This window comes from Trachurus japonicus, chromosome 17 (assembly GCF_045865225.1).
Source record: "Trachurus japonicus isolate A0001 chromosome 17, Traja_1.0".
In the NCBI taxonomy this organism is placed as follows: domain Eukaryota; kingdom Metazoa; phylum Chordata; class Actinopteri; order Carangiformes; family Carangidae; genus Trachurus; species Trachurus japonicus.
Genome location: NC_140923.1, coordinates 36,764,803 through 36,787,021, shown reverse-complemented (window position 1 = coordinate 36,787,021; position 22,219 = coordinate 36,764,803). Strand labels below are relative to the sequence as shown.

The 22,219-nt window shown below is 40.4% G+C and overlaps 2 protein-coding genes across 7 annotated transcripts; both read right to left on the bottom strand.

Annotated features, from left to right (window-relative positions):
- Window positions 1–1,840: 1,840 nt before the first annotated feature.
- LOC146971322 (phosphatidylinositol 4-phosphate 5-kinase type-1 gamma-like) lies at window positions 1,841–16,586 on the bottom strand. 6 transcript variants are annotated; one of them, XM_085805757.1, is made up of 18 exons: window positions 16,249–16,586; window positions 12,960–12,988; window positions 12,721–12,810; window positions 12,451–12,581; window positions 12,190–12,307; window positions 10,495–10,647; window positions 9,598–9,897; window positions 9,095–9,303; window positions 8,926–9,009; window positions 8,296–8,344; window positions 8,015–8,099; window positions 7,685–7,858; window positions 6,527–6,683; window positions 6,308–6,376; window positions 5,648–6,203; window positions 4,856–4,930; window positions 3,797–3,883; window positions 1,841–3,263 (listed from the first exon to the last, which is right to left on the bottom strand). In XM_085805757.1, exons 1-17 carry the CDS (start codon window positions 16,340–16,342, stop codon window positions 3,800–3,802), a joined length of 2,457 nt encoding a protein of 818 aa, XP_085661883.1. In that variant the 5' UTR covers window positions 16,343–16,586; the 3' UTR covers window positions 1,841–3,263; window positions 3,797–3,799. The 6 variants fall into 6 exon arrangements, 4 of the variants coding, with proteins under 4 accessions (XP_085661883.1, XP_085661884.1, XP_085661885.1 ...); XM_085805758.1 differs by having other exon boundaries at window positions 3,797–3,880; XR_015038105.1 differs by lacking the exon at window positions 4,856–4,930 and adding an exon at window positions 5,387–5,421 and having other exon boundaries at window positions 3,119–3,263; window positions 3,797–3,880.
- An 842-nt stretch (window positions 16,587–17,428) lies between these two features.
- Window positions 17,429–21,658, bottom strand: LOC146971321 (phospholipid hydroperoxide glutathione peroxidase-like). The gene is made up of 7 exons (XM_085805851.1): window positions 21,540–21,658; window positions 20,653–20,750; window positions 20,391–20,535; window positions 19,880–20,031; window positions 18,435–18,459; window positions 18,276–18,335; window positions 17,429–18,001 (listed from the first exon to the last, which is right to left on the bottom strand). Exons 1-7 carry the CDS (start codon window positions 21,603–21,605, stop codon window positions 17,969–17,971), a joined length of 579 nt encoding a protein of 192 aa, XP_085661977.1. The 5' UTR covers window positions 21,606–21,658; the 3' UTR covers window positions 17,429–17,968.
- Window positions 21,659–22,219: the final 561 nt, after the last annotated feature.

Genomic DNA, 22,219 nt, shown 5'->3' with positions numbered 1-22,219 from the left:
AGCTCCAATCCAGCTGACATCTGACCAAGGGTGGACAGTAATAAAGTATAGATGTACTTGAGTAGAGAATATTGGTATATTTTTGAATAACTATACCTTATCTGGCTATAACTTGTTGTTCTTAGAAATGTATGACTTTAACTCCACTACAAAAGCAAATATTGGTCTTGTCCGAAGTCCATGATTGAAATGTTAGAAATTATCAGACGTGTTTTCATAGCCATTTCCACTGAGTTTGGTTTGAATCATATTCTACAAGTTTGTTATTCTATAGGCATTACCATCAGTCAGCCAATTGGTCGGTTGGTTGTTTCAGAGTCATAAGATTTTATATGTGTGGAACAATACAACAATATGTTGACAGTACTTAAGTATAACGCCAACACCAATAACAACAATAATAATAAAATAACAATAAAAGGATCTACATATACTCTGACTCAAGTGATGGAGCTGTATACTTTGTCAACCTGCATCTCTATTGGCATGATTTCCGACAACATGAGCAGCCTTGACATGCAAACACCATGACAACCTTATTTCCCATCAGAGCTGAAAGAATAGGTCTAATTATGTATTACATATTGATTATTATTAACAAATCCCACGAAAAAGACTAAACCCCAACAGTGTGATAATTTGGATCCAATCACCAATCTATAACAGCCTCAAGCCTTTTGTATTCCACTTCATATTTACAATACATCTTTATAGACACTGATTTATAGTGAACATTATACTCTGAAGGTAAATAGTGTATCTGTAGAGGACTATTTTTACCTGTGGATTAACACATATTTGGTGCTCCTCAATTGTGGCAGGAGAGTGGTGTATGTGTGGGATGAATTTAATATAATCAGTGTAATTATGCGGCTAAATGATATGTACTGAATAGTTTTCAGTCAGTTGCACCACCGGACTGGTGAGGGAATAACCTCCAGGCAGAAAATCAAGGAGAGGGAATTGAGGGGGGATGAGAGGGAGCAAAAGGATTGTGCCTGTGTGTGTGTGTGTGTGTATTTAGATGGAGAGGGACAAAAAGAGAGGAAAATCAAGCAGAGGGACAATTTCATTTCAGGACAATTGGACAGTAGGCCGCTGATCCTTGTCCATCACACATTCCATCATGGCCTGACATGGCTGACTTGCTGCCCTGAGTGACATTCACAACTCTGACTCACACAAAGCACACACATGCATACTGCATGTGCACACACAAAACAATACTGTGAGCACTTGCCTCATGTCTTCTTGCTACATTGCACATTTTCTCTCACTTGATTGTAGAGAGAGAGAGAGAGACAGAGAGAGTCTGTATGCCATATGAAAACAGATAGCTAGATCATCCCTATTGGCTGCTTTGTTTGAAGCCATATTGAACACTATGTTTTATTTCCATTTATTTTTAGCAGCAAACCCTCTGCAGAGAAAATAAAAAAAATCCAGCCCCAGTGAAAACCAATCAGTATTTCATACCGTTATGTTTATGTGTGTGTTGGTGGCGGGTTGAGGTATGAGGTTTTAATTATGAGCTCCTATTTTACGATCCATCAAGAACACTATAAAATTCATTATGGCCTATAGGCAGCTCATATACTGGCATATGCGGTTGTCCAATTTCATTTTACAATGCATAATAGAGTTTTGAATTTCCAAGTAGACCAAAATACTGTATGGGATTGTACTCAAAATGACCTACGACATAGATGTGTATTTTCTGAGACATTGTGGCGCCATCTAGTGAGCAAATTATACACATAACACTTTATATACTATATTCTCCTCCAGGCTGGTTTTTCAATCAGATTATTATAGAAAACACCAAAATCTAGCAAAACAATTACACAATATAATTTTTATTTTCTTTTACACAGTGATGAGCTACAAACACTGTTGCCTACAAACAGGCATTTTAACTTCAGCAGACTCAAATGATACAATTAAAAGTTACAGCAGTGCTTACGACACAGACAGGAAGTTTAATTATGGTTAGGCTTGTATCATCATCACAGTAGATAGTCTGTCTTTTCTCACTAAATTGTATGATTTGATTTATGGTAAATCCAGCATCATTAAAGACCGGGGGATCTGTATTTCATATTTCTCACACAGCCAACATGCTTATAGCTGGTTCAGACTTCCATGGCTTATAACAACAAGTGGACGTTACATCTTTTGACGATATGACAAATAAGCAGGACAGAAAATCTTGCACTTACATATCTCCCAGTCACACGCATGCAAATACATGCACACACAGAGACATAAGGGCACGCACAGACTTACATGCATGTGCTTAAGCACACACAGTATATCTACAATTTACAAAAGATAATTTGATTTTTTTTTTTTCATTTTGCTCTCTTTTGATATATTTGTTACAATCCTGAAAAGTTGTAAATGCATGGCTGCTATATTGTTTGAACTCTGCTTCAAAGATTTGGTATTTATGCACAATAAAATACTCTGTATGTTTATATTTTTATGGTTTTTTCTCTCTCTCAAATGATTACATGTGACCGAAATATCAAAAAACAGTTATGAAAATGAGTTTGTCGATAAGGCATTTTGAACACAACCATTCATTGTCTGATCAAAGTTTCTTGAATGGAACCATTAGAAACCACTGGAAAAACAAGACGCTGTGCAACACACAGCACACGAAACATTTACTGTATTTGAGTGCATTTTCACACAATAACTGACAAAATAACAAAACGTACACAATTTCAAAAGACCTCAGCCACATGTATTTTGATAAAGTGCTAAAAATAAAATTAAATACAGCTTTGACATGCCCCTAGTGAAAAATAAATGCATGAATAAACTCAAACTCAGTCAAAAAGAGGAAGTGATGTCATGTACTGTATGTCTGTATTGCATAGCCAGAGCTGGCACAGTGCAGCGAGACTCATGAGCACTAAAAACCTCCAATCAGGAAGCAGGACTGCAAGGATACCTGAACAGCCACCAGAGTCATTCACAGTAACTTGATGTCAGTCATATTTTCCATGAACTGATTATTTGATATATTTTGTTTCTATGTATGTTATGTTTTTCTGTGCAATCTTTTGTGTTCTCGTATACTTGAATGTTTCTAAATCCATTCCTGTACTGTCACAGTTGGCAAAGCGAGTTTCCACATGCAGCGTTGGGCAACCAGCATTAAATCTTCATAATGTCCTGGTGGCTTTATTATTGAAACCTTGCAGCCTCTTGTATATGGACATATCCTCTGGCTCCACCCGTCACTGCTGTCTCCACTGTTTGAGAAATAGAGCGAGAGAGAAACAGCGGATTAATGCAGAAGAAATTAATGGTGAATAAATATATTCACTCATCTCTGCTTGATGTATTAACTGTTTGTTTGTTTATTATTAAGATCCCCATTAGCTGCAGCAAAGCCACAGCTATTCTTCCTGGGGTCCAACAGTATCAAATATACAGTTGAAAACACAAAACATAAACATTATAAAAATTAAAAACAAAAAACAAGTGAGCGATATGCTTCACCTAACAAAACAAAAACAGAGTGAGCGTTTACATTTCTAAATTGTTCACATACTAATCATATTACCCACATTTCTACATATCATATATGTATACATCATTATCTACTAGCACATCATACATATCATATTGTATATACAATACATTCATTCTACAGAATATACATTATAATAACACATATCATATATCCATTGAAATATACTACATATACTATGTTGTCTTACATTGATAAATGCTGTTTTATTAATATTTTGAACTGAAAGTCATGAACAAACTGTTCTCTTACCGTTTAACTCTCCCCATCAGAGCCCCTCCTGGACTCTGAACCGGGGTGCAGAGGAGAGTACACCCAGCTCCGGTCGTCCTGAGTCTGCTGTCGTTGAATTCAACCAGCAGAGGGCAGCGGTAGGGACAGAAGATGAGAGGAGGAGGAGAAGAATGAGAATTGACCTGAAGAAAGTTATCTATATTATAAACAGTTATGACACAATCCCCAGACAGTGAGCTGTGCAATTCTGCATGGTTTACACTGAGCTCATGGTCACTATGGGATTGGTTATTATTGTTCAGAAGATGATTTATTTATCGTTTTTTGTGTTTTCAATGATCATGTCTTGTACGTTAAGATGCATCAAGTTGAAAAAGAAGATGAGATGTTTTAATTTTTTTTTTTTACAAAGACCATGATATAATGTTGTTTCAGCCTCTGACAGATGCTTCAGTTGGAATTGGGAAACTTTTGAGTCTATTTGAAGACGATTGTGGAACTGTTTATCTATGTCGCCAGGACTGTCAATCACATCTGATCAAACCACAGTCACACATACTTAATATACGCAGGTTTTTAGGTGCTTTACAATGTGCCAAGCGCAGCTTTAATAAACAGGTAATTTTCACCTGTCAGCCAGGCACTGACAACATTAATCAGCCTGTCAGCTCCTCTGTGCTAACTGGGAGCTCGAGGGCAGAGGCATGAGGGATCATTAAGAATACAAAGCCAGTATAAGTGACAGTTAACTCACAGCAGGTCCAAGATCCTCAAACATCTAATTTAGTTTGAGTAGTTTACCAGAGGTGTGATCCATGCAGAGGCACGCTCTTTTCAAATGCACAAAGAGACGCATCAGAAGCTGCAGCTTGTTGATGTGGGATTTATTTTTTGTAGACTTCAACATTAAATAAATCATGTGAAATGCACTGTAGATTTCTTTTAAGTGCCACTGAAGATCCATAAGTGGCTGTGCTTCACTGTGACAGTCCCAGGAACAGTTACCAGCGACGCCTATGCATGTGGGAGCAGTGTCTAGCATTGCAAATGACTCTAACTACCTCGGTGGTGACTTACATTGTAACTTGAGCTAGAGTTTAGCTTACGACGGCCAAGAACAGGAGAGTACACCCAATATCTGCCATCTGCATACTGATGGATGGACACACACACACACACACACACACACACAGATGAACACACAGATAAGTATGATGTGTTGACAGGAAAATAAAAGGAATTGAATTATTATACAACAAAGGAGAAATATAAGGGATGACGTGAAGCAGTTATTACAGAGGCTAGATGGAAAGAAAAATGTGAAAATTGAGTATGAATGCAATGATGTAGATTCATCAGCAGAAATTCACACAAAAGACAGAATTGTGGAGTGCTGTGCATGACATTGACAGGCGCATGAATGCAGATTGACAGATATAAATACATCATGCTGTGCAGGAAAGACAACCCCAGTGTTTCGCTGGTACATTCAAAAGCATGAACTATGACTGGTGGCGGCTTCGTGCTTCAGGAAAATAAAAGCATTTTGGACAGCGAGAGCAACCCCGTGCATACCGCAACACACACACACGCACCCTCCCCCCTCACCATCATAACTCTACCACGCTGTCCTGACTGGGCCACTGCAAGAGACCCAGTAAATCAAAGAAGAACAGAGGAAGAAAAAAATGTCTTACTGGAAGTCTTATTGGATTCATCCATTATATATGATGTACTGTATATGAAATTATATATCGTTTATTCTGTCTGGTAAGATAATGGCAGTTCACCTTTCTCCTCACTTTGAACATCCTTAGCAAACAAAAAACGAAAAACAAGAGCACTGAAAGATGATTAAAAGGGACTTACAAAGTAGATGTCGGACACCTGCACCTCCCCATCCAATGAGTTGTGGCTGCTCGACACGGACAGCTGATTGCACGACATACGTGGCGCCCGCTCAGGCACCTGGGGGCTCGGAGGGATGGAGGAGGGAGGCGTGGAGGGGAGATGGTGAGGGGAGCTCTTGGTGGAGGAGCGAGGGGATGCGGGGCAGATGGGAGTAAATGCTGACGCGGGAGGGAGCGTGGGGGCGTTTGCTGAGGTGGGAGCTGTGGATTGTGAGGCTGAACGAGAGATCAGAGGAGAAAGAGTGGAAGACTGAGTAGCTGCGGGAGACGTGAGCGGCTTGGTGGACGGACGGATGGAAGAAGAAGAAAGTGTGGCGGATGACTGCCCGGGTGATTGAGCGGCGGAGGGGGAGGAGGCGAAAGAAGGAGGAAGGGTAGAGGAGGAGTATGCTGAGGATGGACTGGCAGAGGCGGGGGTGGATGACGCAAGGACCCGGGGAGGACGCTCAGGTGACAGGTGGCTGGGAGAGGGCATCTCTGTCATCTTTGTGAGCTCTGTGCTCTTTGGGATTTTACTGTATGAAGCAAGATGAAGAACAAAGTTAAAATACTGTCACACAGGCAGCTATAGAAATTATCCTCATATTTTCATCCTGTATATATATACGTATGTGTGCACCTGAGCTCCACCTCCACTGTTATGGTGTCCTGCTTTTCCCCATGAACCTCAACTATCTCTTTTTGTGACCTGAAAAAACGAATAAACAGAGGGTGTGAAAAGCGCAGAGCACATGGGGAGCAGCAAACAGAGTGATGGGTGAACTCACAGCACAGGTATCAACAGCATACTAATCAGAAATGCAGAAATGACACCGCATATTCATGCAAGTAGTCTGACCTGACCACAACTGGTGAATGCATTTGTCTCCTGTAGCGTGGGTGCTCTGGTGTATCGAAGGGGGTGGTGGGTAAGGAGTTGTTTGAGGAAAGCGTGGTAGCGATAGACGCTGTGGTTGCGTCTTCAAATGAAGGAGGAGTGCAGGGTGGTTCTCTCCCTGAGAGGCATAATTAAGTAAGAAATTGTAAGTCATGTGCAGGACAAATTAAAATGTACATGAAAAAAAAATAATGAACAGAACTTAATTGCTTTAACATAATTCTGCAAACTAAAATTAGACATCTACAAAAGCAGCAGTGCTGTATGTGTGTTTGTACCACAGTCAATAATTCACTCAAATTGTCTTCTTACTTCTTCACTGATCTCAGAACTGTCTGTCTATACACTGTAGACTGTATAGGACTTGTTGTTTCTTCTTATTCACATTGTACTAATTTCATATTTCCATCACTGAATGTGGACAGTGAATATTGCATGTTATTATGTCATAATGTCCGCCTGAACTCTTTGTATTCAAGGTAACAAAGTAAAATACTACCTAGAGCCTACCTACCTACCCACTCCACTTTCTTTAGTGTAGCACAATTATTAATAAGTGTAACTGTGTGTACATCTCACATTATAGTCTCTGAAAGTGTAGAGGTTTTCTCTGTACACCTAGTCTCAATTTGTATAAGGTTTTACTTTGATGCTGTTGCCACTACTGTTATTCTGCTGCTGCACTTCTTTCTCCACAGGGATCAATACAGGTTCATTTCATTTCATTTAACAAGAAAATGGAACACTCAAGTGCAGACAATTGAAGTTAATAGTGTGTCAAGTTCAGAAAGACAAAAGGCAGCAGGGGAAAACAGGCACTCACTAGTTCACTCTGTTTTATAGTATTTTATTCCAGCATCACTCGCATGCTGCTTGGACATTTCCTGACTACCTTGGATGAGGGCAGCCCGCCTTGAAAAACACTGATGAAAATGTGATCCACAGCATCCAAACAATCCCAGACTAATTAGTCCACGTCTTGTTTGAAATAAAACATCTCATTTTGTATTGTAATGAAAAAAGACAGCGTGGTCCTTGTGGGAAACATGTTTCTATTTAATCAGGTCTTTAAATGTTGAGCTTCAAAATCGCTGTGGACTAGAGTTTAATAAGTCCTACCATTGTCCTTCAGCCCCGGGAAGCTGCGAGCTCCTCGTAGGTTCTCCAGATTGTCCAAGTTTTCCTGCTTCTCCTCACTCAATGAGGGACGTTGTCCAGCTGAACCGGTTCCAGCACTGGTCTTGGACATGGAGAGAGCACCTCGGCCTCTTTTAGATGGAGAGGATCGCAATGCTGTCAAAGCAGAGGAGACTTTAATATTACTCTCATTCCAAAAAGTAAAATGGTGCAGTAACTAATTTGGAGGGAAACAATAAGTAAATTCCTTATTGGTATTGCTGTTAACAAACATGAAGTGTAGGAGTATATGGTTCATGTTTAAAGACTCACAGCAACTCTTCTTGAAGACGATGGTGCTACAGAATTTGTAGAACCTCTCGGCATAGAAACCAGGTCTGTGAACTGACACTGTGTCCTGATGGAGGGTTGAGAGAGCAATAACAAAAAGAAAACAGGCCAAGGCAACTTTAATGATGTTGCACTTTTCATTGACAAAAGCAGTCAAGGCAGATTGCCTATTTCATGAAAGACAGACATGGCACAATAAAACAAAAAGGTTTGTTTTTCCTGGATCCAAACCATTATGTAACAGTTGTGTGAAAGCTACTCACCCCGTCATGAATAAGGGACTTCCAAGAGTGCTCCAGCTTCTTAATAAGCCTATCAGAGAGGACAATTAATCGATTTAGCTTATTCAGTGACTTGCCAAGGTTACCTGGCCACTCAAGGCTGAATCAGACTAAAGTGTGAATTTTAAAAGACTTGATCTAATATTAAACCCTCACATCCCTGTATGTGCACACTTGAAAGACTCCAGCTCCCTCCATTTGTATTTATTTAAAAACAATGTGACACGACTGGGTCAGTTTTTTTTTTCTGGGACCTTTCGTCATCTTTTAATATTGCAGGCACATCAAGCCTGGATTACTACTGTATCAGCCAATCCACCAACTGCTTCCTGAGTTTGGAGCCTGCGAGAAATCCAATAATTGTCATCTGATGCGTGTGCAACCTTTCAGAGTATCTCAGACTGGGAGGTTAGTGCACGTTTGAGGTCATATGTACAGCACTTTTAACATTAATGAAATAACTACAATACTTTGGATTTATTACAATCCATTTTCTTTTTAAATTTAAGTGTCATTCGTTTTCTTTAAGGTTCACTGAAGTATATGGGAGGTGTGTATAAAACAGGTTCTGTTTATGCTGGAGGAACAGCCTCTAGGTTTTTTGTTGCCTACCTGTAGGACTGCAGAATATCAATGATCCCAATGAACAGCAGGAGGCGCTCTCCTTTACCACTAACAGCTGGAATGCCACCCATGCTACAGACAGAGAGGGGAACAATATCATCATCTGGATCATTTTGTAACACACTGATGAGGGAAATCCGATTAAAAGACAACTTACGTGTCATCGTGGTCCAGCGTATCCCTGCATGTGGAGCCTCCCTGTATAGACTCCATTGCAGTGGAGTATAAGGCTCTCTGTGCTGCAGGTTTCTTCTCATCCCCACCTCCTGCAGGCGAGCCCTGGGCCTGAGCCTCTCTTTCTGCTTGTGTCTTGTTGTGCACCCCGAGCAGCAAACTGTAGTCCATGATCTTAAAACTCTCCAGAACCTAACATAAAACACATAGGAACACTACATTTCAAAACATTTCCCAAACCCCCAGGTAATAGTATAGATTAAATTTTACAGCCAAAGGCATGGTGAAAATTAACATCAACATTAAAAATGGATTAGCCACATAATCAGTTTTTTTTATTCTACCTTTTAATGGTTTTAAATTCATCTATTAATAGATGGAAATAGTTAAATACTTTATGTGTCCTTGGCTGTGCTGCTGTGCACAGTGTTTTTTCTATTTATATAAAATAATGTGCATCTAGCTCCTTCCTCTTATGTTTCTCACCAGACAGTCTCTTTGCAGCGTTTTGACCAGAGCACTGTACGTGTCTTGGTCCAAAATGAGGCCATCTGGAACATCACTCAGAAAGTCCAAGTCTTTATAAGTGGGTTTGGATTTCTCTCTTTCCTTCTTGGAAGCTCGTCTCTTGTATGTGGAGCCCTTCAGGTCAAACTTGAGGTGCATGCGTACAGAGCGTGGTAAAATATTGTTCATCACAACTACTCTGATGTTCTTTCCCCCACACTGGACACAATAGAGGCCAAAAAACTTCGGCAGCAAAGTCCTGGGGTTCTGGTTCAAGTTCTGGAGTGGGGTTGGTACGACAGGCATGGGAGAAGAGAGAGAGGGAAATACAGAAATGTTATTTGGTAAAGAAGACATGTAGCCTATGTGGTTTGGCCCCAGTGGAGTGCACCTGCCAAACAGCGTGACACATCCACAGGCCTCGCCTATAGGTGTGTCTCTGCTGTGTGCATGCTTAGCCTTTTAAGGAGTACTTAGCCCAGGTCTCGGTCAGGTACAACCTCTCTTATCTATCACAAAGTCACCTGCTGGCGTCACTGCTGACTGGGGCCAACACCAAGGGGCAGGATAAAGAGGATAAAGATGAGTACACGTTTCTGCTGCTGCTTTGCTCTTAAGCATGCACTCATGTACACAAACAATATACACCCTATAACTAATATATAGACATACTATTACAAAACATATGGCAAGGATTCTCCTTTTCCTCTATGTGCAGTATGGCAATTTAGTAGACATTTACTGAAGATAAAAAAGAAAAGAAAAGAAACGCTTTATACTAAATATAATATCATAAATAAGTATAGTAATATCTTAATAATAAAATAGTGTGCAACTGAAATAGTTCTCATGCATGATAAGCTCTGCTTGACTTACCATGTAGTATCCAGGAAGCAGTTTTTGTAGAAACTCAGCCTCCTTGTGCATGACAGTTTTGATTATAAACTCATCATCACGTGTTACGTAGAATATGGAGCCACTAGCTCCTGGATTTGTCAACTCGATGAGTGGCTCGTTACATAGAGAATACTAGACAGGGTGGAGACAGAGAAAAAAAGAAACACAGATTAAAAATAAAACTAAAATCTTGCCTTAAGTCATGAAATTTGAAAAGACTGTTTCATAAAGCCATAAAAGCAGACTTCTTTTTTTTTTTAAGCTTACTGCACTTGGTTAATGTTGGATCCAATAGAGAGCTCACAGAGCCAAACAAAAGACTAATATATCCACCCACTCGCATGGCACAGCTCATCAGCAGCAAAAAGGGAACTTTGTTTTGTAAGTGCAAGGGCATACTCACAGCTGACTACAAAAAGGCGTTCTGAGTGTAGGTGGGAAAAAATTAAACATCTAGAATGACATTCATGCACAAAGCATAGTATTAGTAATCCCAGAGAAGCTTCTAAATTCACTGTGGTAATGCTGATTCATGCTGGCGCTGAAGACAATGTGGACTACCAGGAATTTGTTGAGCTATACTGGACAATATTAAACTGCAGCCCAACATCAACAGTCCAACAAGATGAACAGGCTTAAATCCACAGTGGGTATCTGAGAGTCATTAACGCTTTGCAAACAAGAAATTTAACATGATTTAAGATGAAAAGTAAGAGAAATGATCTATTGCTCTTTGTTAATTCGTCGAACCAAGTAATTGAATTTTCCATAGCTGAAGCGAAACAATGCAATTATACCACTACTCAGCCCCTCCTCCTCCTCCACCAACACAAACACACACAGACACAAACATGAACTACTCTCCAACTGTCTGCTGCCACAACTTGGAGTTTAAAAAAGACGGCTTTAGTCTCTAATCTCCCTCTGGCACAGGTAGAATGTGAGCTTAGACATGCAGCTGAGCACATGTATGTGAGTGTGTGTCAGTTTCTGTGTGGGAGTGTGAGTGTGTGTGTGTATACCATGACATGAAAAATTTATGAGGGCATGTGTCTTTTTTGCAGTTGTGTTAGCACGATTTTCTTTTTTATCCGTGAAGGCGTTTAATGATCACATTCACATCACAGAGGGAGTTTTCTTTGATAACGCATTAATCATTAGTCACATACTGTCAGCGGGATCCTTGCATGAATCTATGTTTAGCTTATGTTTGCTGGTATCATACTGTGTTATTGTTTTCACTCCAATCAAATGAAATGTAATAGGCAAGGGAAAGAAAACACTGATTTTTCAGACCTTTAATTTGACAAATTACCAATTTATGAAATGTAAATGGGTAAATACCACTGCAGTTTTCAGCTTTAATGTTGCTTTGATATTACTTTGTTATTCAATAATGTACTTTTTTCAGGCAATAATGTAATATAATTTAAACTGACATTACATCATTATTCTCTGTTGCTCTTTCTCTACAGCTCAGCTCTTCAGTTGTGCAGCAAACCATCAGGAAGGTGGCTCTTAGTTAACTATCTGGTATTTTGACCATGTACATGTGTATGTGCATAATTGCTGGTGCTGTATGTAGCAGTAAGCATCCCACTTGCACAACCCTGTTACGAGGCATTCAGATATTTTAAATGTGTCATGAGTCATCATACAAAACAAATGTCTCACCAAGTAGTCATCTGGTCGGATCCCAAACAGCTCTCGGAAGTAGCGGAAGGCCACAGGAGCGTAGGTTTTAAACCTGAAGTCTGGGTAGTGGTGGGCTGGTGTGAGGTTGCTGCCTTCACTGTGTGGAACAAGGTGGGACCATTAGAAAGAGTGAAAGAGGGTGAAACATTATATAAGATACTTCCCACACACATATGCTCATACATACAAACAACACACACTCTCTCTCTCTTTCTCTCTCTCTCACACACACACACACACCTGGGGAAGAAGATGCTTTCAACCACATAGAAGTCCTGCATCAACACATCCCTCTCAGGCTTGGAGCTGAGGTTACCAACAGTATATCCAATTCCCAGCTGGATGGCCCCTTTCAAGGCAGAGGAGGTGGTCTGGAGGTGGAGAACAAGGAAAAGAACACGCAGACTAAGGTGTAGGTGGAGAGTAGTTGATGAAGTCGTGACACCAAGCACAACTACAAACAGTGTTTAAGACAAAACAGAGAGAGAGAGAGGAAAATGAAAGTTTCACCTTCTTGTATGTTGTCTCTCCAGAGGCATCTACCCTCCTGTGGCCAATCTTTTTCTCATGGGCTTGGCCCGCTGCGAATGGGGACAGCATCTGCCACAAGGAAAGAAATGGGGAAGTGCAAATGTAGATGTGATACTACATATATTGTGTATCATCCAATCAGAGGTCAGACAGAGCAAATCGATACAGGTGAAAGAAGGGAAAGAGAAGACAGGTGAGACAGACGGGTAGCTTCTCACCTCTGTTATCTGAGCCCTCTTGGCTGAATCTGTGGACAGAAACAGAGAGAGAAGACGCAGGAGAAACAGGGTGAGCAGTGTATATTATTCACAATGACTTGAGCAATTAATGATGTCTTTGTTTTGGGACTTGGTGATTCTTACACAAGTAAAGCAAGTTTAAGAAATACACACATAGACAAGCCTCAAGGCAGATAGAGACTATAGATACATTCTCTGTGATCTGATAAAGAAAATGAGACGATATGCAATAATTCAGGCATATCTGATCTGTATGGGATCAACTAAATATCTTGAAATACACAGAAAAGTAACAACCAGAGAAACTTAATCTGCTGATCAAGATGGTGCGATTCAATCGAAAGTTCCAGAGCCGCTGCTAATGAAGCCTGTGGTGCGTTTATTTTTATCAACATCCAGATCTACATCCTTTTGCTAACTTGAATGTGTTTATTCAAAGGTAGCATGCACAACGCATCTATACTGTCTAGTGTCTACAATAGAATCAACTAAAAGTTAATCCCAATACTAACACAATGCTGCATATTCAACTTCATCAACCTAGTTCCTAATAAATTGGTGGTTAACTCACCAGCGGAGAAGTTCAGTGGCTACAGGTTACCCATGTTTGATAATCCAGAAAGAAAAAACACAAAAATCCTGACTAAACCAAAATCGGACACTCAGTGGTCAGACTACTGCAGTGTGCAGTCAGTTTTTTTCTATTCCTGGATCAGTAAGATTTGTACCAAGAAGGTAAAAACTCTATTGGATTGACTTCCTCCTTAATCTGAGTGCTGCTATTGGCTGAGGTGTCCAGATCACACCACTGTCCAATCACACGTGAAGATTAGAGAGACTCTTTCCAACCGACATGAAGGACGAGGTCTTCAGAACTGTGTCTGTTTGTTGAGGAGGGTGAGTGAACAGGAAGGAAGGAAGTGAATGGGAAAATAAACAGTACATGACAGTACTTCAAGCTATTGGTTTAGTGAACACTATAATGCTACATTTCAGGTCACATGAGAGTGAAGATTAAGTGAAGCGTGGCTGATAGAGTGGGGATAATGAAACTTTAAGCCATGTTTAAGCACACAGCACAAACTGGTATATAAAGCTATCACCAAGGCACCACAAAATACAACAATAGTTCATATATACTTTAATATCTGGTGATGATTTCTGACTTTCTGACTTGGTGGATTGACAGATACAAAAATCATTATTCTGAACTGTCAAATTTTAAACTTGAAATCCTGATAACAGTGAGGAGGCACAGCCCTCTGAAGCCACACATGTACATGTGAACCTCTACTCTGGCTCCAGCTACATTACATAGCCACTGCATTAATAATAAGGCGAAGACTCTACAGCCATGTTAGTGTCTCTGAGGCTGCACAGGAAGGCTTTGACTCATAAACTGAGGTGAACATGCTCAGTAGGAAGGTTTACCATGCACACCATCTTATTTGCTAAAATGTGTTTAGTACAAAAAACCTGCAGTGCGACCAGGGCAGATGTCATTACTTTTTTTAGGTAATTAAACAAATCAAAATGTTGACCTAATGGTGAAGTTATACTGAACTATACTGAATATTAATGAATCTAACAAGATGCATTAAATCCAATGGTTGCTAAGATATCTGGACCAAACATATTGAACCTACTGTAATAACCAACAAATAAACCACCATCGCTATAACCTTGAAACCTAGGCTAAACATTTAGGAGGTGAATTGTAAAATGTCGAGGGTATTTTGGTGCATGAAACAAGCTCAGGAAACTGTGCCAAAATACATCATGTAAAATCGCAGCAACAAAATTCAGCATTTGACTGAATTTCATTGATTTCTTTGATCCTTTAAAGCCCTTTCGTGCAGTGACAGGACACACAGGGCTGCCCACACCTGTAAACTGATTAACGCTGCATCAAAGCCAGTAAGGCAGAACAATGAGAAGGAGTATCCTAGGACAGGTGCAGACACAAAGAGTCTCTGTGGGATTAGGGTCATGCCAGAATAATGTGCCACTGAGCTGCAAGCAACAAAACAGGAATAACACACTGTAGTATTTCTGATCATTGTGTGAGGGAGGATCAGACTGCCTGTAAAGTGATGTGCCGCCAATGACTTAGACTAAAACACACTAAAGCAAATGCACATTTACCGAAAGCTCACTGAAAAACAATCTTCTCCTGATGGAATATTTCATGTCAATGTTAAGAGAAGTATGCCTTAAGGCCTGTGTGTGTGTGTCATAGTTAAGAGGATTAGATCTCTCTCTTATCAACTGAGAAAATGGCGGCCTGTTGCTGTGACATTAATGCGACACTACACATAGGGGTAGATTTTGATGCCCTGAGACTCTGTGTACAAGTCTAATCTGGTGGGTTTAATAGTTATCTTCTGTACACAAACATCCACTGTTATTGTGTATACAGGCGCATGCACATGCAAATACAATTTATTGGCCTCGATAAATTGAATAAATAAATGAGGATCAAATGTGCTTTCATTTTTTTCTCCACACAAAATGTTTGTACATTAAATATCATTAAACCTTCATGCCTATCCGGTCGTATTTGTAGCCATAACATCTGCAGAGATGCTTGGAACTGATACCCATCAGGGATTAGTGTGTGGTTTATGTTATAATTCCATATCAGATTATGTAAAGCACTCTTCAGATTTAGCTGGGAAGAGGAAGAGAAGGATGGTGAGACAGACAGGGACTGTAGAGGAAAACAAAATGACACCTGAGAGACCACCAGCCTGTTTGTTGTTTACTATAGTGAATTCTGAGCAGACCATCATGAGAAGGTGTCATACAGTACAAAGCTATTGCTCCTGCAGATACTGTGCATGCAAATACTTTCTAACATCAGTTTGTAATCAAGTCTTGTGGGACTGTATGTATAGTATATCAGTGCTGTTTGTGCCAACCTGCATTAAGCCACTGACACTTTGGGCCAATTTACAACTGTGCAGCAGTCACTTGAATCTTGTCACCGTTATCTAACCAAGCAATTCATTATTCATTATTTCAGTAGCTTAGGTTTCCCTTCTTATATTTTTGCCACTTAATGTGTCTGATTAAGTGGCAAAAATATGTTTTTCTGCAGTGCAGTCAGTGTCTAGCTCCATTCACATATGAATGCATGTTAGCTAATTTAGGTCCATATTCATTCACAGTGCACCTGCTGTCACCGACTGCTGGGTTTGGGTAAAGCCCACCACCACCACCACCACAGAGGTTTGTGTCTGTAACGCTAACTGGAAAACATACGAACCGGTGTCCCCCAGGTCAAGCTGCAGGCTGAGGCCGCCCTCCGCTGCCTCGCTCGAAGTCCCGTCATCCCCGGTATCCGCAGTCCTCCCGTCCATCCCGTCCCGGACGGTCGCTGACGACGACGCGCAGCCGTGTCCTTCCTCAAAGAGAACCAGATGCGGCGGTGTGCGCTGCCAGACAAGCTACAAAAGCGGCGCTCATGTCACCTTCTTCTGGGTTTACTAGTGCTACAGCTGCAGACTACATAGCTACACCAGTGTTCGTTTGTCGCCGTGCGTCGACAAACCCAGCGACACGTTCAGGGCCAGCGGCGCCGATCACCTCCGCCGCTGCTGTGCGTCATCATCACTCTCGCAAGGGCTGATGCGCGAGCCGCTACAGCATCATCCTCATCCTGCTCAGTTCACAAGTGACCGTATAACCGAGAGAGAGCGCCAGTGTCGACCACTGAGAGATATTTCACTCTTGTATGTCAATGACAGTTTAGTAGGGCATCCCCTTCAAAAAACAATAATAGCTGAATAGAAGCTTATATGATTATATAATATTAAAAAGTAATATACCACAAATTAAAGTAAGTGGAAATCATTAAAATTAAGATTGTTAAATTGTTTTCTATATGCCTAGTGGAAATGGCTATAGTGAGGTATATTCTAACAACAAATTTTCAAATGTTGGGCATTCGTTTTTACTACCATCCGTTCATTGCTTTATATGTAATAAGACTGTTTCCGTGCTATACAAATGTGTTGTGAATGCGCTCATTAACAAAACAGCAACAGCCTTAGAGGCATTCATGTGCCACGGATGCGAGCCAACATACGATTGATCTTTTTTGGTGTCAATTCTATTGATAATACATTCAAACCCAATTACACATTGTTGGTATTGATAGTACATTCTGCTTTTGGATAATTCCTCAAAACTCACACACACTGAATGGTAGTAGAGAATTTGTTTAGTCATTTCTACAGAAGGAAACTACTACAAGGCATTGCCATCTTAAAACTAGTCTATATGTTCGAATTGTGCAATGTAAAATCTTGTATTATCTGTTATAAAATATTTCAACAAATGTGCCATCACAACAAACAGTATATCTAACACATAACTCCAATAACTCGCAGAAAGATAAAATGAAGTGCGATGCAGGTTTGATGAAGTGAATCTACATTGATAAATCAGTGTTTGAGACAGCATTTATTTTCCAATTTCAACACATAAGACATGGTACAGTGAAGGGCCCTTCGGCAAGTCAAGTGCAAGGTAATATTATTAAGATAATATTAATCATAATAATAATAATAATAATAATAATAATAATAATACTATCAGTAGCATGGTGGAAGTTGTGAAATGTATGGCATCCTGTGTCCCTGCTTAATACTGACATTGACACATGCAAAGACTTGTCACTTAACATTCAGAAAGGACTAAATGGTGTTTGTATAAGAAAAAGGAATGGCTGTTCAGAGGCTGAAGTTAGGTGTAAAGTGTCTAGTTTGGACAACTAATGGAGTGCATGTCCTCTCACATAGACTTCTAGGGTTTGGTGTGCATGGGCTCTGGGGATTAGTTGCACGCTGGGAATCATCAGGCTTGTCCTCCCCAATGTTGGGTTTATAGACAGGCCGTCACTGGTCCAGAAACACATACACACAAATACCCTGAAGTCCACAGGAGAGGTCAGGGGTCAAACCATCACTTAGCAGAGTGCTGTACTAGAGGTATGTGGGCAGGTCCTTCTCCACCACCTACAAAGAGAAACAAACAGAGTTTACTATGACAGAGATGGTGAATGACCCCATTGCTCATGCAGCGCCATGAACAGAGATTAAATATATATTTAAAAAATCGACAAAAACAAGTACATACTTGACCAAGCAGTTTATCTATACTTTGTTTTTCACACAAAGAATAATATATGGCAAACATTCAGCAGCAAATTAACTGAATAAACCTCTTCAGACTTAAAAAAAACAAAAAAAACAAACATATATAGAAAAAACTACTATGAATGTCACTTACGCTGGGATCATCTGTTGGGCCATATCGCTTCACCACTTGTCCTTCTCTATTTATAAGAAACTGTTGAGGAATAGAGATCAGATTATTAGCACAACTGTTGACTTTCATGCACATGGCATGACACATTTCACTGATGATTTCACAAGATTAACAAATCACCTTAGTGAAGTTCCACTTGATGTTACTGTGGGGAAATGGAGAGGAGAAAGACGTTACAACACAGCTTAAAGCATTGACAACAAGACTTTTCTTCTTCTATGCTCTTTCCTTATATTGTAGCTCACAGACTAAGAGTCGATCATGTCCACACAAAACCACTGCTCACTGTTTGGCTTCTTTTATGACTGAGTGGTAAAGATACTTTATCAGTGTTTTCAAAACTTTTCCAACTAAGAGCCAGTTTGAGAAAAAAATCTTGTTGGCCCACACCTGACCATGGAGCAAATAATACTCATTTATTATTGTAATGATGATCTGTTTCTTGTTAAATTTTCCTGTTGCCGACCTGTTATCTTTTTACACCCCAGTTTTTGGCATGGATGTTGTCTTGTTATCAGACTGTCACATACAGCAGAATTTAATCTTCACACCCACTGTCATCTTTTTTAATGGCTCCATGGACTATGCAGTGAAAAAAACCCACCTTGCCCAATGTGAATAAGAAACATAGAGGGAGAAAGTAAGGATTAAGTAACAGAAATTTAACAGGATGTGTGTTTTACATACAGGACAGAGCTGCCAACCTTGAAGAAGGTCTCTGAACCATATGCTGTGGTTGTACAAACATCAACTTCAGTGATGAAGATATCAGTGGAATGTTTTTGTTAATATAAGTCCTAAATAGTCCTATTTTCCGTCAGCAATCACTTACATGAAGTATTTCAGCCTAAACACGAGTCTCTCCGTCACTCTGCTCTGCTGTAACCCGAGGAGAAAATTTTCCTTGTGGGATACAAGTGTTATCCAATGAGGGGAGAGAACAGCATGAAGGGCTGTGTGTGCAGCCAAGGGATGCGCGTGAATGTGGTGACGTAGCACGAGGACCAATTGATGCCTGACAAGGGCGGGGGCTGCTAACTCATGGTGCGTTCAAGGAAACTCGTACTTTGTGTTTTTCCTTCCTGTGAAGTCATACCAGTTCGATCTGGTACGAGTTCACGGGTCGGAAGTTACGAGTGGCCGTTATAGGGAACTTTCACAGACAACAGGACGGTAAAAAACACGAGCTACGGGTTACCTGGAACGCTACCAAGTCGTAGTTGTGACTTGAAGCTGTAACTTACGGTTTCAAAAGCCTGCCTTGAACACAGCATTAGCCGAAACGGCCGTGCCACTGATATCTGCTTTAATCGGGAAATAATTAGAAATAGATTATATGCCTTTAAATACATCTGGGTATGTTACAATCCATTTAGCAATAATCCTCCGAAACCTGTTTCAGGCAGACTTGTTTATTGCATATTTTATGCTACTAGTTGAAGATGTCAGAAGTTGCAAAAAGTTAGAGACTGAAAAATTATGAGGTTCTGGACTTTAGATGACTTGACCCTAAAGAAAAATGGTCTAAGTTCTTGTGCACAGTGTCATCAAGGACATAAACTCACTTTCCCAGGGTCCCTTTCCCTTTGGGCTGTGCCTTCATCCACTTCCACAGAGGGTGAGCATTATCACCATTCACATCGATCTTACTGAAGAGGTCAAACTCAGCGTTGTAACCCTTCGCAAACTCTTTAATCTCTGCATCAGTTCCCGGCTCCTGGACAACACACAAACAAAGACGCATAAGAAAATGAATAACATGAGTGTCCCAATTGTGCTAATAGCTTTACATGGTATGAGTATACCCATCTTGATTTATCTAAAATGCACAAGAATCCATCTATCCATCTTACAAGCTTGTTTTTAAACTTAACGGTGTAAAGTAAAGTTGAATAATCATTTAAATCACTTCCATCCTGTCAGGTCACATTATTCAGGATTACGGTAACAGCAATACAAAGGAAGGGTTCAGGATTTACAGTTTATGTATTAACAACACTGGCAATGTTCCTCTGATAAGGCATGGAATAAAGAAATAAAAATAATGCTACATCATTATGAGGTTATGATTGTTACCTGTCCTCCAAACTGGTTGCATGGGAAGCCCATGATGCGTAAACCTTTCTCAGCGTAGGAGGCGTGCATTCCCGCTAGCTGAGTGTAGTTTACTTTGGTCTTTCCTCATTTAGAGGCTACGTTTACAATTATGCACACATACCCTCTGGAAGGAAAAACAGAAACAGCAAGAAGGTAAACTGAGATAATAGGCACTACTGTCTGATGTGTACATTCAATGTACAGCAGCTTTAATATTCATGTCTGTGTATGTGTACATTACCTGTATTTCTCAAGAGAAACCTCATTGCCATCAATATCCTTGGCAGAAAACTCGTAGATGGATTTGGCACTTTGCCAGTCTCCCACCTGAGCAGCACACTGCATAAAGGTGAAGAATGAAGATTATATGTAACGTAGGTGAATGTGTGTGACACATTGAGCAACACAACTTAAGACACAGGCTGAAGTCCAAGGAAGCAGAGCAGAGGGCAATGGTGAGCTCAACGCTAAAACCACGCAGGATGAATCACACACACTTGGCAAAACAAGGAAGTTACTCATCGCTCTTTCACATTTCAATCATATCATACTGTTTTTACATAAAGAACCGGTTGAGGCGGTAAACCCCAATAAGTGTGTAACGTTGTCTGTTCAAGACGAGATACCACAGGTCAACCGCCGCAAACTGAGCAGATAAAAATGAATACAGATAACACAAACAGAGGGTCCCCCTGGTCTGACGCTAGGTTAATTTACACTTAATAATCTTGCGGATTATCACTATGGATTGTTGTGGACTCCAGCGGCATCTTTGATCCATAATTTACATAACAACAGGCCATAAAATAACACCAACCATCCTGTCGTGACAGGAAATACGATAAATCTGAGTCCAGTTAAATAAACTTGTTAAAAGATGGTGGCTGAGTTGAAGGGGCAGACCGTTAACCGCATACCCTCGTCACACTAAATTATGCTAGGAGCTATCGGCTGCTGCTGCATCGACATCGGACCCATTTGTGTGTTGCACCCCATTTATAAATAGACGTCCTAAATCTGCCCTAGCGTTATAGCTCAGCTCGCTGACAGCAGCAGATACACTAATGTTTGGACCATAGCAGACAGTATAAACAGGAAAACCTGTTCTGTGGTGTCCTCAGTACTCACCATGGCTCTCTGTGCTACTCTGCTCCCAACCACTGCTAACAACACTGTCCGCGTCAAGAGCTGCATGGCGGCGGCAACAATGATGCCTGTTGTCGCGTGACCTGAGGCCACGCCCACTGGGAAACACTGCGCACCTTCTACTGACAGCGGCTCAGTGACTGCGGTGCTGAGCCAGTTAAAAAGAGAGGAAAAAAAGGTTAGCCTTTTAATAGCCTATATAGGTATTCACTATTCACTAACTGGTAGCTCTGTTTTTTAGGTTTCTATCAACTGCTAGGGAAATATCTATAAATGTATTTAGCCTCCGACTTAGTTTTACTAACTTTTGTCATAGGCTGATTATTATGCTCTCTCTCTCTCTCTCTCTCTCTCTCTCTCTCTCTCTCTCTCTCTCTCTCTCTCTCTCTCTCTCAATAATCAATCATCTACAAGCAAGTCATTGACACATCTAATCTACGCATTGTATGAAATGAAAAGTAGATTTGCATATGTCTGAGACATGGTCAGTTAATGTGGTCAAGGATAAACTGCTTATTACTGTAGGCTAACTGTAGCTAACTGTAGGCCAATTCTTTGAAGCATTTTTTTTCCGCCTAATGCTGAATTTTTTGTTTCAAAAGGCAAAAACAGAACAGACCAAAAAGCGTCTGTTTTTGATTTTCAAGGGCTCCATCAATTGA

Excerpts from the sequence above, each read along its gene's own strand:
- LOC146971322 (XM_085805757.1), bottom strand. The coding sequence starts at position 16,342 with ATGGACGGGAGGACTGCGGATACCGGGGATGACGGGACTTCGAGCGAG. Across the intron at positions 8,100-8,295 it reads AGTCCCTTATTCATGACGGG|GACACAGTGTCAGTTCACAG; the intron begins GTGAGTAGCTTT and ends ACCCTCCATCAG. Across the intron at positions 7,859-8,014 it reads CGTCTTCAAGAAGAGTTGCT|CATTGCGATCCTCTCCATCT; the intron begins GTGAGTCTTTAA and ends CTGCTTTGACAG.